The sequence below is a fragment of the Erpetoichthys calabaricus genome, chromosome 8 (genome assembly GCF_900747795.2).
Source record: "Erpetoichthys calabaricus chromosome 8, fErpCal1.3, whole genome shotgun sequence".
Taxonomy (NCBI): domain Eukaryota; kingdom Metazoa; phylum Chordata; class Cladistia; order Polypteriformes; family Polypteridae; genus Erpetoichthys; species Erpetoichthys calabaricus.
In genome coordinates this window covers 135,395,865-135,410,230 of record NC_041401.2, presented here as the reverse complement: position 1 = coordinate 135,410,230, position 14,366 = coordinate 135,395,865, and the positions used below count along the sequence as shown (strand labels likewise).

The 14,366-nt window shown below is 40.8% G+C and overlaps 1 protein-coding gene across 2 annotated transcripts in view; it reads left to right on the top strand.

Moving 5' to 3' along the window:
- LOC114656090 (ATP-dependent 6-phosphofructokinase, liver type-like) overlaps positions 1-13,191 on the top strand; it is an 88,884-nt gene extending 75,693 nt beyond the window's left edge. Inside the window, exons 19-23 of one of the 2 annotated variants that reach the window (XR_007935698.1) lie at positions 1,016-1,127; positions 4,670-4,769; positions 5,129-5,234; positions 11,809-12,354; positions 12,408-13,191. Coding sequence is in view for 1 of the 2 variants with exons in the window: in XM_051931373.1 (XP_051787333.1) it covers positions 1,016-1,127; positions 4,670-4,769; positions 5,129-5,234; positions 11,809-11,956 (466 nt within the window). In the remaining variant the exon portion in view is untranslated. Of the gene's footprint in view, positions 1-1,015; positions 1,128-4,669; positions 4,770-5,128; positions 5,235-11,808 lie in introns of both variants that reach the window. The other variant, XM_051931373.1, reaches the window with a different exon arrangement.
- The last annotated feature ends 1,175 nt before the right edge of the window (positions 13,192-14,366 follow it).

Here is a 14,366-nt window from a genome sequence, read left to right as displayed (position 1 = left end):
AAATATATACACTTAACTCAAACCATATAACATAATGATATTACATAAATACACTAATATTTGGTATTTTAAGTATTTTAACTTGCCAAGAAGAATATGCCGAGCAGAAGAATGAGTGGTCACAGGAGGAGAAAGTACAGGAAACAAAGCAAAGTGCTAAGCACAAAAAGTGAGACATATTAATAATTGCATGTGTACAGTAGACCCTGACCTAAACAGTGTGCATTCCATAAAGCTGTTTTATACTGAATTTTGGCAGTTGTACCAAGAAGCACAATTATGTTTCTATTGAAGGTAAACAAATTCCTGCTGATAGACTTTGTGTGTGTAGCTATATGGAATCCTTAAATATGTTTGTTTGTTTGATTGATTCTATGAATACTATAGCTTGTACTCCATTTAACATGTATTTGTGATAATTTTACTAAGATTAATAATAAACATTTTATTCTTAATAGATTTTACTTTAGTGGTTGATAAGTTGCCTCCAAAGTCTGTCCCTCCACACTGGAGCCAATTCTCACATTTCCAACAATCACAACCCTCTGTAACCCTGTCTTACAATTTTATATAACTAATAATATAAGAAAGATTAAAAACAAAAAGATCGTAATGTTTGGTAAATAAGGAGGCCAGCATGCGTTTTTTCCATATGGAAACACTCTCTCCTTTAGATGGTGAAAGCCACAAACCTCTTTCATTGTGACTGCATGTGACTTTCCATTGTTACCTTTAACACACGGTTGGTTACACAGAAATGGTCAGGCATCATTCAGGAAATGGACTTAGTCTAATGTTGGACTGCAAGCAACCAGTGCCACTGGGTTCAAGGCAGGAACCAAACCCAGAGAGGTTTGGCAGACCGTTACATCGCAACCTTCGGATTTCTTTTTTTCTTTCCAATTGTGGAGCAGCGGGATGTGTCTGTAGAAGCAATGTCTGCTTGTTTATGTGATAAAAGACTGTAGACAGGCAGCCTGAGGGGTTAATCATCCTGTTTCATGTTCTTCCTTAGGAATGAGAAGTGCCATAATCATTACACCACGGAGTTCATGCACAACCTGTACTCTGCTGAGGGGAGAGGTATCTTTGATTGTCGGATAAACGTGCTGGGACACTTGCAGCAGGTACGTGGAGCACATGGTATTTTAGCTTTGAAAGCAAGCTGCTTTTATCTCATGCTGCCTTGTGTTGTTAAATGCACAATAACAGACGTCCTGTTCATGCCAGCCAGTTAGTATGAGATGAAGTCCTTTGGACAGACGAGAGTTCTTAGGTGTAATAAATCATTTTTGTGCCAGGCAAGTTAGCCCAGCAATTTCCCCAAATCAAAAGCTCTGAAAGCACCTGAAAAATAGAGTATAAAGTAAATCTGATTTTAGGAAGATACAAAAAAGGAGGTTCTAAAGCTACCAATCAGCCACTCACGGGTAGTGTGCTTACCTCCAAGCCTGGGGTTTTGGGAAAGATCCACTAAGGGAGTACAGGAGCAAACGCCAGGTGAACTGCAACCACAAAAAAGGAAGTAGCAGTAGACATGGTGTCCAGTATTTGTGTTATACTTTATATGGACTGGATTCACAATATAAATATGAACATCTGAAAAATGCAAATTAGTGCTGCTTCACTCTTTTCAGAAATGTAAGCTTTGGGGAAATCTGAGACAATCAGAGTCAATATTATCTTACAGGGAAAAAATGAAGGACAGAAACTGTTCAAAACCAAGTATAATAAACATTCTAAAAGACTTGGCATACTTTTTTCAGATCTAATGTATGTGTTCATATAGTTTAATTTGTACTAAAAGAAGGTAGTTTAATATATTAATTTTCATTTACACCTCAATAAATTCTAATAGTAGGCAAAATGTATTGTCATTTGACAAACAACTCACAATGCATCTTTGTGATGTATAAGGCCAGGTTTATACTTCACGCAATGGGACACATGCTTCAGTGGACGCTCCTGCTATGCAAGCGTTGTACTGTTTATACTCACGTGCGTACTTTATGTAAATCTGGAAGAATCCACCAGGTGGCAGTGTGAGATATCATTACGGTGAGAAGAGGTTCGGCTTCACTGTGTTGTGAATTGCCTAAAACACCCATTAAATTCCGATGACACCTTACTGCAATATCTTTGAAAAGGATGTTTAATGATTAAATCCATCAATCCAGGGATGTGTCCATTCCAGCTAGCATTGAGCACGAGGCAGAAACAATCCCTGGACTGGACTTTGGATCATCGCAAAGTGAATACAAGCACACACATACACTAGCATCATTTTAGTGTCACCAAATCTGCATATCTTTGTAAGGACACTGGAGCACACTGAGGAAACCCAGCAAGAAAATATGTAAACTCCAGGCAGGGAACACCCGCAACATGAGTCCCTGCGAGTCAGCAGCGCTACCACTCCGCCACCGTGTCACTCCCATGTGTGTAATTATTAACAGTGTACATTACTTAAACAAAATTAACAATTTATCTGTAAAATGTAACATACATACTTTAATGCATTTCATCCATCCATCCATTATCCATCCCACTATATTCCTAACACAGGGTCACGGGGGGTCTGCCTGGAGCCAATCCCAGCCAACACAGGGCACAAAGCAGGAACAAATCCCGGGCAGGGCACCAGCCCACCACAGGGCACACACACCAAGCACAATTTAGGATTGCCAATGCACCTAACCTGCATGACACGGGGAGAACATGCAAACTCCACGCAGGGGGGACCCGGGAAGCGAACCCAGGTCTCCTAACTGCGAGTCAGCAGCACTACCACTGTGCCACCCATGCATTTCATCAGGAAAGTGATATCAAGTATACATTTAAGGATTCTAAATGTGCAGAGAGCTGAAATATCATAAATTTAATGTGTTGTGTGTGGCGATCTATTGCTGCTGTCAAGTCAGGAGGAAACCCCAGAAAAAAAAAGACAGCACAAAAGATGGTATGTGAGACTTTTAAAATGTATCGTGTCATTACGTTTGGGAATATGCAACGCTTGAATATAAAAGCACCATGAATGCTTGTATGTCGGCATTTTGCTTCACCACATCGAACCATTCTACAAACATCGCCGCGTGCACATCGATCCTGTAGGATCCTCAAAGCAGCTTTGTGTCACATGTAGATAGTAAACAGAAACTCTGACGTCACATTCCAACTTTTATCACACTGCTCATCCTAACCTATTTCTCCCCACCCCAATAACCCGACTTTCTGCTGGTACTGGAACTCGCGCAGGTGTTGCGTTAAATTCTGAGGACCTGCTCAGAGGACGCGTCAAATGAACGCAGGGAACGTGTGGCAGCCATGATGTGTAAAGTATAAACGAGCCCTTAAGAGTGGTCACGTCAAACCTCCAGAGTGATTTGGTAATTTCTTTGCTTGTTCAAAATGATCAAGAAGAGCTTTTGCTGCAATGAATTTAAAATAAAGGCCAGTGCAGGATTTACGTATAAGCTACACAAGCTATAGCTTAGGGACTCGCCTTCTTGGGGGGCCCCCAAAACAAATTGTCCGAGTGAGCAATTGTCATATATACTTAAATATACTACAGCATTATTTGTCCCAATCAGGCCCGGCCTTGGGCATAGGTGAAGTAGGTGACCGCCTAGGGCCCCGGCGTCTGGGGGGCCCCAGATCGACTCCTTGGTCTAATTTTCATGCATTTCACAGAGCTTCCAGGGGGGCCCCTGGACCCCCCTTTCGCCTAGGGCCCCATAATACCTAAGACCGGGCCCGATAAAGGCAGAAGGGAAATGGTTGGAAATATGTAAAATTTCTCTGAGTTAAATTAGTAGACATCTTAATCTTCTACATGTATTTGAAATACAGGAAAACTTTTAGAGCAAAGCAAAAAAATCCAAATCAGAGTTTGAAGGGTGAATAAGCTGTTCTCAAGTAATTCCTTTCCCATTTTTCAAAACAGTGAAAATCCACAACTCTGCCATTAGGGAAGCATCCCATGAGAATGTCATTCGTGTATGACTATCCAGATTTGTACCATTAAAATTTGTAGGAAGAAAAAATTAGATTTCAATAAGAGACATCTGTGGAGTTGAAAGTGGAGCTCTTTGGTTGTAATCCTAAATGTAATGTTTAGTGAACGTCAGCCAGGCTCTTTGATGAAAACCCCTTTATACTAACTATCACGCACAATGGCTGCAGGATGACGGTTTTGGTCAACTCTGCTTGTTCAGAACCTGAATACCTTGATATCATGAGGTCTACCATCAATGCAACCTTACAGCAGAATGTTCTGTGGGAAAATGTTAAGTGCATCTGTTGCAAAACTAAGGATAATCTGAAACTGGATAATGCAACTGTACAATAATCTGAGGCAATTGAACATGACAGACTGATTTAACAGTCCAAAATCCTGAATTTATAAAAGAATACTGACCAAACTCACAGAGCTGAAAAATTTCTCTTACGGAGATTGGCCTGGAATTCCTCACTGGCAGTTCCAGAGTCTAATGTGTCGATCAAATTATTGAAGGTAAAGGAAGTGCTACAAGTAAGTGAATCTGAGAAACGCCAGCCCCTGGAAGATTAACCCTAAAATCTTAGGAGTTCACTCTTGTAAAATGTGTGTCTCAATTTTTAAGTACTGATTTTAAGTAATAGATATTGTGATTCTTACATATATTCTCAGGGTGGAGCCCCCACACCATTTGATAGGAATTATGGCACAAAACTTGGAGTGAAGGCCGTACATTGGATAACTGACAAGTTGCAAGAAACTTACCGACAAGGTGAGCACATTCTGCCTGCAAAATCTTGTGATGCCTTTTAATATTTGTTCATTGGCAGTTGGTTTTTATAATTTTACTCTTTAATGGTGAATTTTTTATGAAAAGCGTGAGTAGCTGCATGTTAAAATTCAACAGTACTAACTGAAATGCACGCCTTTTTGTAATGAGCTGTTGCTGCTAATGAGAGTTCCAGTTTAGACGTGGTTGTTTTCAGCAGTGACCTGGTGCGTTCATATGGCCTGGCTGAGCACAGAGCAGCTACACTTCTTGGAGCTTCGGCAAAGGCTCAGCCGACGAGTGTTGCTCTTTCAGCTTTGTTTTTAGTCTGTCCTGGTGAGTGACGTTGCTTTGTTTTTCAGGTCGAGTATTTGCCAATGCACCTGACACAGCATGTGTGATTGGAATGAGAAGGAAAGTCCTCTCGTTTAGCCCTGTCACACAGTTGAAAGAGCAAACAGATTTTGAGTAAGTAAAAATTGGCAGAGAGGCTTTATTTTCATGGTAATGTTTTTAACACACTGCAGTTCTTCCTAAAAAATTTACTTTTTGGCAAAGGAATTCAGATTACTAATGCTTAGGGAAAGAATGCTTCATTTTAAAATAGAAAAAAATAATAATAAAAATCCATTACATTTATATAGCGCTAGACCTGGTTTCTTTTTTACTTTCTTTTCTTAATTTCTAGATACCATCACTAATTTCAATTTCTGTGTAGCACAGATCATACTCTTAATAGAACAGGCAGCTCACAGTCAGTTTAAAAGTCAGAATTTGCTGATTTCTCCATAAAGAGAACATTTGCTTTGTGCACTACACTGAATTCTGACGTGACTTGGTTCCTAACCTAACCTTTCTGGTGGTTTAACGTGCCTGGTAGTGTCATCTTGCTTGTAGAGTATTTGTAACATGCAGTGAGAGAAAGAGGGGCGCAGCTCAGAGCTGAACAGTAGAAGCAGTGGCTTTTAATCCCAGTGTGTAGCCAAACCATTAAAGAGCAGACATGTGCACGCTGGGCCAATTCAGAGCCGGAGTTTAAGATAACACAGGCAAGGGTAAAGATGTAAAAACTGGAGAAAAGCCATATGCAGATATGGAAGTTTTACACTGCACGTAAATATATACTGCTCAAAAAATTAAAGGGCCCTTCTCAATGGGGAAAAAATGTTGCTGGGTATCTATACTGAAATGGACTGGGTAATGTGTTAGGAACAAAAGGATGCCACATCGTTTGATGGAAATGAAAATTATCAATCTAACAGAGGGCTGTCTTCAAAGACACCCCAAACATCAAAGAGAAAAAATGATGCGGCAGGCTCGTCCATTTTGCTGAAATTTCATTGCAGTAACTCAAAATTGTACTCAGTAGTTTGTATGGCCCCCATGTGCTTGCATGCATGTCTGACAATGTCTTGGTTCCAAATGAGACAACGGAGGGTATCCTGGGGGATCTCCCCCCAGATCTGGACCAGGGCATCACTAAGCTCCTGGACAGTCTGAGGTGCAACCTGGCGGCGTCGGATGAACCGAAACATAATGTCCCAATGGTGTTTTATTGGATTTAGGTCAGGCGAGCGTGGGGACCAGTCAATGGTATCAATTCCTTCATCCTCCACGAACTGCCTGCATACTCTCGCCACATGAAGCCAGGCATTGTCGTGCACCAGGAGGAATCCAGGACCCACTGCACCAGCATAGGGTCCGACAATGGGTCCAAGGATTTCATCCAGATACCTAATGGCAGTCAAGGTGCCGTTGTCTAGCCTGTAGAGGTTTGTGCGTCCCTCCATGGATATGCCTCCCCAGACCATCATTGAGCCACCACCAAACCGGTCGTGCTGAACGATGTTACAGGCAGCATAACGTCCTTCACAGCTTCTCCAGCCCCTTTAACGTCTGTTTCATGTGCTCAGGGTGAACCTGCTCTCATCTGTGAAAAGCACAGGGCGCCAGTGGTGGGCCTGCCAATTCTGGTATTCTATGGCAAATGCCAATCGAGCTCCATGGTGCCGGGCAGTGAGCACAGGACCCACTGGAGGACGTCGGGCCCTCAGGCCACCCTCATGAAGTCTGTTTCTGATTGTTTGGTCAGAGACATTCACACCAGTGGCCTGCGGGAGGTCATTTTGTAGGACTCTGGCAGTGCTCATCCTGTTCCTCCTTGCCCAAAGGAGCTGATACCAGTCCTACTGATGGGTTAAGGACCTTCTACGGCCCTGTCCAGCTCTCCTAGAGTAACTGCCTATCTCCATGCCCTTGGCAATGGCACGTATTGATGTGCCATCCTGGAGAAGTTGGACTACCTGTTCAACCTCTGTAGGGTCCAGGTATCATCTAATGCTAGTGGTAGTGATACTGACCGTAGCAAAATGGAAAACTAGTGAAAAAACAGAAAAGATGAGGATGGAAAAATGTCAGTGGTCTACACCTGTTAAACCATTCCTGTTTTGGGGGAAAAGTGATTAATAACCCCCTCTGCTACTTAACTGATCAAATCAATATTCCAGACGCTTCATTGACTTGATGCTATACTCTGATTAAAAAGCTTTAATTTTTTTGAGCAGTATATATTGCATGTGGGAGACTTGGAAGTAAGAATATCATTGTAGTTGGTCTATTATTCTCACATGTGCAGAATAAATATAGTGAAGATATTTGCATGTCCAAGCAGCAGTATGTCCATATAGTATGTTACCTGGACAAGGACAAGGTGCTACAGTTCAGAATCAGGTCTGTGATATGATTTTCTAAATTCCTCAAATGATTCCTCAGTAGCTCTGCCTAAAACGTATGCCTATGCAGTAAAGTGTACAATAAATACATTAATAGATAAATACAGTGCATCCGGAAAGTATTCACAGCACATCACTTGTTCCACCTTTTGTTATGTTACAGCCTTATTCCAAAATGGATTAAATTCATTTTTTTCCCTCAGAATTCTACACACAACACCCCATAATGACAACGTGAAAAAAGTTAACTTGAGATTTTTGCAAATTTATTAAAAACTAGCAAAATACCCGCGCTTCGCAGCGGAGAAGTAGTGTGTTAAAGAGGTTATGAAAAAGTAAAGGAAACATTTTAAAAATAACGTAACATGATTGTCAATGTAATTGTGTTGTCATTGTTATGAGTGTTGCTGTCATATATATATACATATACACATATACACACATATACAGATATATTATATATACATATACACATATATTTTTTATATATATATATATATACACATACATACATACATATACACACATAGATGCACTTACAATAACATAGAAATCAATATAAACAACATTAACATCATTATCATATGAGAATATGAAGTAATATATAAGAAGCACATTTCATATAAATATAAATTATTAAACAGTAAAATCTTCTTCTATAATTTGCTACCGTGGCTTTTCGTTGGTCTGTCCAGGAATTTTAAATCACCTGTAGCTTGCAAACCGTTTCACCTATTGACTTGAAATGTGGTACACATATAATACGTCATGCCCGCTATCCGCTTTATGGGTGATGATTGTATTACTCTTTTTATGTTTATTTTATTTTAGAATCAACTCCTATCTGCGCACACCAGGGCGGCCGTGGGCAGATGCGTATGGTGTATTCACTCCATGTTATCGTGCATTGCGCTGTCACTGGTATTTTGATAAAAGAATTTGAACAATATATAAGAAGCGTATAAATTATTAAACAGTAAAACATTAACATTTAAGAAGTAAAGTTACATTGAGTACTACTGCAGTGCCTTCGGGTATACATAATTTTTTCTTTGACCATTACATGCTTAAATGTATACATTTTTTGGTGTACCTACCCGAGAACACGCGACATATAACCGAGCGTGGGAGAAGCATGGATTTTAAACACGCGTTGAGTTCATCTGCTGGTCTCCCTCGTGGAATAACTGGTAATGTTTGAGTAAAATGTACAGCGAGTAAAACGACATTACCTCCTTTTTTTTTTTTACGATCTGTGAGATGTTGCTTTTTTCGGTTCAAGGCTTCATAAGCTCTTTTATGTTCCATGGTGTACTTAATAAGTACTAATTATCCCAAACCATCATCTTTGAATGTTGCAAGACTTTCGCCTTGTATGTAGATCGGGGTAATTACATTCATTGCATTCCTAGTCTGAATCACAATCTGATTGTATGGGTGGTTACCTGGCACTGTAGGGTTGCCACCCGTCCTTTAAAATACGGAATCGTGCCGCGTTTGAGAATGAAATTGCGCGTCCCGTTTTGAATCAATACTGGACGGGATTTATCCCGTATTTTTTTTATCATTTTTTTTTTAAAGCAGCGTCTCATGCAAATCATCCCACACGCATTTTATGAAGATGCCTCCTTTCCTACTTTTGATTGGGTAATACTTGATGTCATCGTTAGTTTGATTGGTGTTTTTAACTGTCCAGTGAGGAGGGCGTGTCTTTTAAGTACAGTCTGCAAAGTGTTGGCACTGAGATATGGCGTCAGCGCCATAGTTGAAGCCCCTAACGTTGCGGTCAGCAAGTCGGCTAACATCCGCCATGTGCCGTCTTTCAGTTGCGAGAAGCAGATCATAGAATGGTTGAAACTGTTGCCCCTAACGTTGCGCCACGGCGTGTGGTTCGTTTATACCTCGTGTGTTCTCATTAAACTTTTATCTCGCGAATATGTTATTGCAATCCGCAGCGGGAGCGTTTCTATAAACTTAATTTAAACTTACGTTTTACACCGTGCTTTCTTTCCCTTATGAACATGCTTGTATGCTTAACTCGCTCCGTTCTCAATTGTTTAATTAATTTTTTGCTCTTAGCTGTTCGCGGCTCTTCCTCCATTTCCCCCTACGTCGTTCTTTTATCTCGCGAATATGTTATTGCAATCCTTAACGGGAGCGTTTCAATAAACTGATTGAAAATAGTTTTGCATTTACCTTTTTAGTAAAAGGCGAGCTTTTAAGCCTGAGAAATCACCCCGTAAATGCACACGTTTAATTGCACATGTGTTAATATGTATGCTTACACAGTATTAAAAGACAGTCAAAAATTAACGTCATTTACCTTCGTTCCCGCGTGTGACTCGTGCTGTAAATCTCTTCCTTGTTTTTAGTTCACGTGATTACGTAGGAGGCGTGATGACGCGATACGTGACTCCGCCTCCTCCATTACAGTGTATGGACAAAAAATATGTTCCAGTTATGACCATTACGCTTTGAATTTCGAAATGAAACCTGCCTAACTTTTGTAAGTAAGCTGTAAGGAATGAGCCTGCCAAATTTCAGCCTTCCACCTACACGGGAAGTTGGAGAATTAGTGATGAGTCAGTCAGTCAGTGAGTGAGTCAGTCAGTGAGGGCTTTGCCTTTTATTATTATAGATAAAAAAAACTGAGAAATCACATGTACGTAAGTGTTCACAGCCATTGCTCAATACTTTGTCGATGCACCTTTGGCAGCAATTACAGCCTCAAGTCTTTTTGAATATGATGCTACAAGCTTGGCACACCTATCCTTGGCCAGTTTCGCCCATTCCTCTTTGCAGCACCTCTCAAGCTCCATCAGGTTGGATGAGAAGCGTCGGTGCACAGCCATTTTAAGATCTCTCCAGAGATGTTCAATTGGATTCAAGTCAGGGCTCTGGCTGGGCCACTCAAGGACATTCACAGAGTTGTCCTGAAGCCACTCCTTTGATATATTGGCTGTGTGCTTAGGGTCGTTGTCCTGCTGAAAGATGAACCGTTGCCCCAGTTTGAGGTCAAGAGCGCTCTGGAGCAGGTTTTCATCCAGGATGTCTCTGTACATTGCTGCAGTCATCCTTCCCTTTATCCTGACTAGTCTCCCAGTCCCTGCCGCTGAAAAACATCCCCACAGCATGATGCTGCCACCGCCATGCTTCACTGTAGGGATGGTATTGGCCTGGTGATGAGCAGTGTCTGGTTTCCTCCAAACGTGACGCCTGGCATTCACACCAAAGAGTTCAATCTTTGCCTCATCAGACCTGAGAGTCCTTCAGGTGCCTTTTGGCAAACTCCAGGTGGGCTGCCATGTGCCTTTTACTAAGGAGTGGCTTCCGTCTGGCCACTCTACCATACAGGCCTGATTGGTGGATTGCTGCAGAGATGGTTGTCCTTCTGGAAGGTTCTCCTCTCTCCACAGAGGACCTCTGGAGCTCTGACAGAGTGACCATTGGGTTTTTCGTCACCTCCCTGACTAAGGCCCTTCTCCCCTGATTGCTCAGTTTAGATGGTTGGCCAGCTCTAGGAAGAGTCCTGGTGGTTTCAAACTTCTTCCACTTAAGGATGATGGAGGCCACTGTGCTCATTAGAACCTTCAAAGCAGTAGAAATTTTTCTGTAACCTTCCCCAGATTTGTGCCTCGAGACAATCCTGTCTCGGAGGTCTACAGACAATTCCTTTGACTTCTTGCTTGGTTTGTGCTCTGACATGAACTGTCAACTGTGGGACCTTATATAGACAGGTGTGTGCCTTTCCAAATCATGTCCAATCAGCTGAATTTACCACAGGTGGACTCCAATTAAGCTGCAGAAACATCTCAAGGATGATCAAGGGAAACAGGATGCACCTGAGCTCAATTTTGAGCTTCAAAGCAAAGGCTGTGAATACTTATGTACATGTGCTTTCTCAATTTTTTTATTTTTAATAAATTTGCAAAAATCTCAAACTTTTTTCACGTTGTCATTATGGGGTGTTGTGTGTAGAATTCTGAGGAAAAAAATGAATTTAATCCATTTTGGAATAAGGCTGTAACATAACAAAATGTGGAAAAAGTGATGCGCTGTGAATACTTTCCGGATGCACTGTATATCTAGTAAAGTGCTACAGTATACTGGTAGACACAGCAGACACTGACAAAGTGCAACACGTACAAACTCCACAGTCAGGGTTACAAAAGCTATCAGGAAACCAGGCCGCACGCTGCATAAGCCTGCCTTCTTTCTTAATATTTTTGCTTCTTTCACGATCTGTAAAAATACTGCGTGCCTCACACTTAATGCTTATCTTTATTATGTCTTGATATATTTTTTTTTAGACACAGGATGCCCAAGGTGCAGTGGTGGTTCAATCTACGTTTAATGCTCAAGATGTTGGCCAAGTATCAGACCAGCTTTGAAGAGTATGTGCGTGGGAAGATTGAGCATGTGACTCTGCGGAGCCTTAGTATAGATAAAGGATTTTAAAGCTGTTCTTTGATAATATTCCTTTTCCTGTCTGACCCATTGTGCCATCTTTTACTGTCAAGCTCCTGTTTCTTCTGCCCTTACAAACCAGTGGTGTGGTGGCACCTCTGACTTATTAAAACAAACCTCTTGCTGTATATTCTGCAGTGAAGAAATATGAAAACTTTGGAAGTTATGAGGTTACTGTCGTACTTAGTCCTGATCAGTAAGCATATTGAGTGCAGAAATTAGGAATACAGAATGTTCAAAACTAAAGGACATACTTTTTCAGTGCCATCTTTTGATTTCTGGTGCTTGTCTAGGAAGTCTGTAGCTGCAGTATGTTACTAAGACCAGTGCACTAGTACCACACAAATGTACAAAAAAATACAGTATCCCTTTTGAAACACCCAAGTCTAGTACTTAATATTTTGCTGTAGTGTGTGGAGACAAAAGGATCTTCATTCTCCAGAAGTTGGAACTTGGAGGCTGGCATTGTGACTTGTGCCAATGCTTCACTGCCCCGCTGGTTTTCTTTTAGGCACTTTGGTTTTCTTTCTAATTCCAAACACCCTTATGTGTTAGATTGATGAATAACACTGAGCCGCCATGAACAAGTGCAACCTACGATGGACTGGCTTCTTACTTAGTGTTGGTTCCTGCTTCTCTGACAGTTGTGACCCCCCCCAGATTTGTAACAGCATAAACAGGTTGAGGAAATGGACAGAGTGATGGTCTTCTGGTAACACAAGGCTGTGGCCAGCAATTTATTAAACCAGCATTTTTTTTCTTTACCTCTCCTCCTGTTTTCAGTATTAATGAACACATTTTTAAAATGTTTTTGTATCTGTCAATAGAAGGTGAACTTGGTAATAAAGGGCTGTCTGTAAATGTCAAATATCACAGTTTTAGAATTGCTGTCATGTATGTGCAATGTGCCTGTAACTGCTGAAGACCAAAACCTCACATCTGCTCCTGAAGGTTTGGCTTTTTGTCTTCTTGAAATGTTTACCCATTTACAACCTCTGAGTTAAGAAAAAAAATTCTGCTAGTAAATGATGTACAGTATTTTGCTTTTCTATGAGCCTCCTGAGGCTTTTTTTCACTGATGACAGCTAAGAAGACAATCTAAGCATTTCATTTTCCCAGTGTTGATTGCTTTATGGCAACTTTCTCCATTCTAGACTTAAGAGGCCATCAAAGGTCTAGTAATGATTTTTAACAACATCAAGTAATATTAAACATTTCAAACTTTATGTACATGCCCATATTCTTTTTTTTATTGTGTGTGTGTGTAATTCAATGCTGACAAATTGCAACTGACAAGAGCCCCAAGGTTCTACTTTTCTACATTTCCAAAATATATAATGTATGTATGACTGTAACAGTCGGCTATGGAGGCGCAGGAGATCAAATCCCGTTATGCCTACCACATGTCATAAACAGACAACTACATCAAGTCTGGTGCATCAACTCCTGTCAAACTGCACAATCAGAAATATGACTATTCTATAAAGTCTTCAGAAGCATGCAGACTTCTCTGTAACTACAGGGATTATATAACACTATTGCTGCTGGGAATTTCTCCTGGAGCCAATTATGTACGTTTATCCACTAGATGACAGCAAAGATTGCAACATAAAATCAAACCGCTACTCTGTTCACGTAAATCAAGGTATCAAACACCAGCAGTGGCTCTCATCACAAGAAATGAGGACTCTGGTTCAGTCAGGTGAGGACTTTGAGATGCCAGAAGAAAGTGGCCTGTGTAACCTGGCATTGGCAGAAATTGCTTTTCTTGAATAGTTGTATGTGTGCCACAATTTGCATTATACAAAAAAAGGAAGCTGGCATTTTTCATCAAAAGTTTTTTTTTTTTTCTGGGGGAAATAAATTAAAGGGGTAGTAACTGATTTGGAGAATGTGGAAAGAGACCACCATTAAACATCAAATCAAAGGTCATGATGCTCAAATTATATACACCCTTAATTGCACCTTTTTTCCTGAATACTGGGGAAAGCTATAAACAGTGGATGCAAGCAAGCCTTGGCCTGGTATATAAAAAGGTGCACACAATATCATATTTACAGAGTCGCAGCACAATGAGGTCAGTGCGGCTTTAGGACGGACGTTAAGCTTAGTGCGTAGTATGAATGTTATCCACATTCTCCTTGACAGAAACTTTACACATCAAATAAGATGTTCAGTTCATCACGTTTGCAGGTAAAAGTTTTTATTTTCCTTAAAACTACACACACAGCTGTAGTTTGGCAGGTGCCATTTGATGCTCACTTTCTAGCCATATGTATAGACTGCACCAACATCCACAGACTGTGGCTAAGCGTACATGCTGAGCTGAACTGCTACAGATCAGTGATCTTAGCCAGCGTCATGAGTACAATTATGGAAGAAACTATATATATATATATAT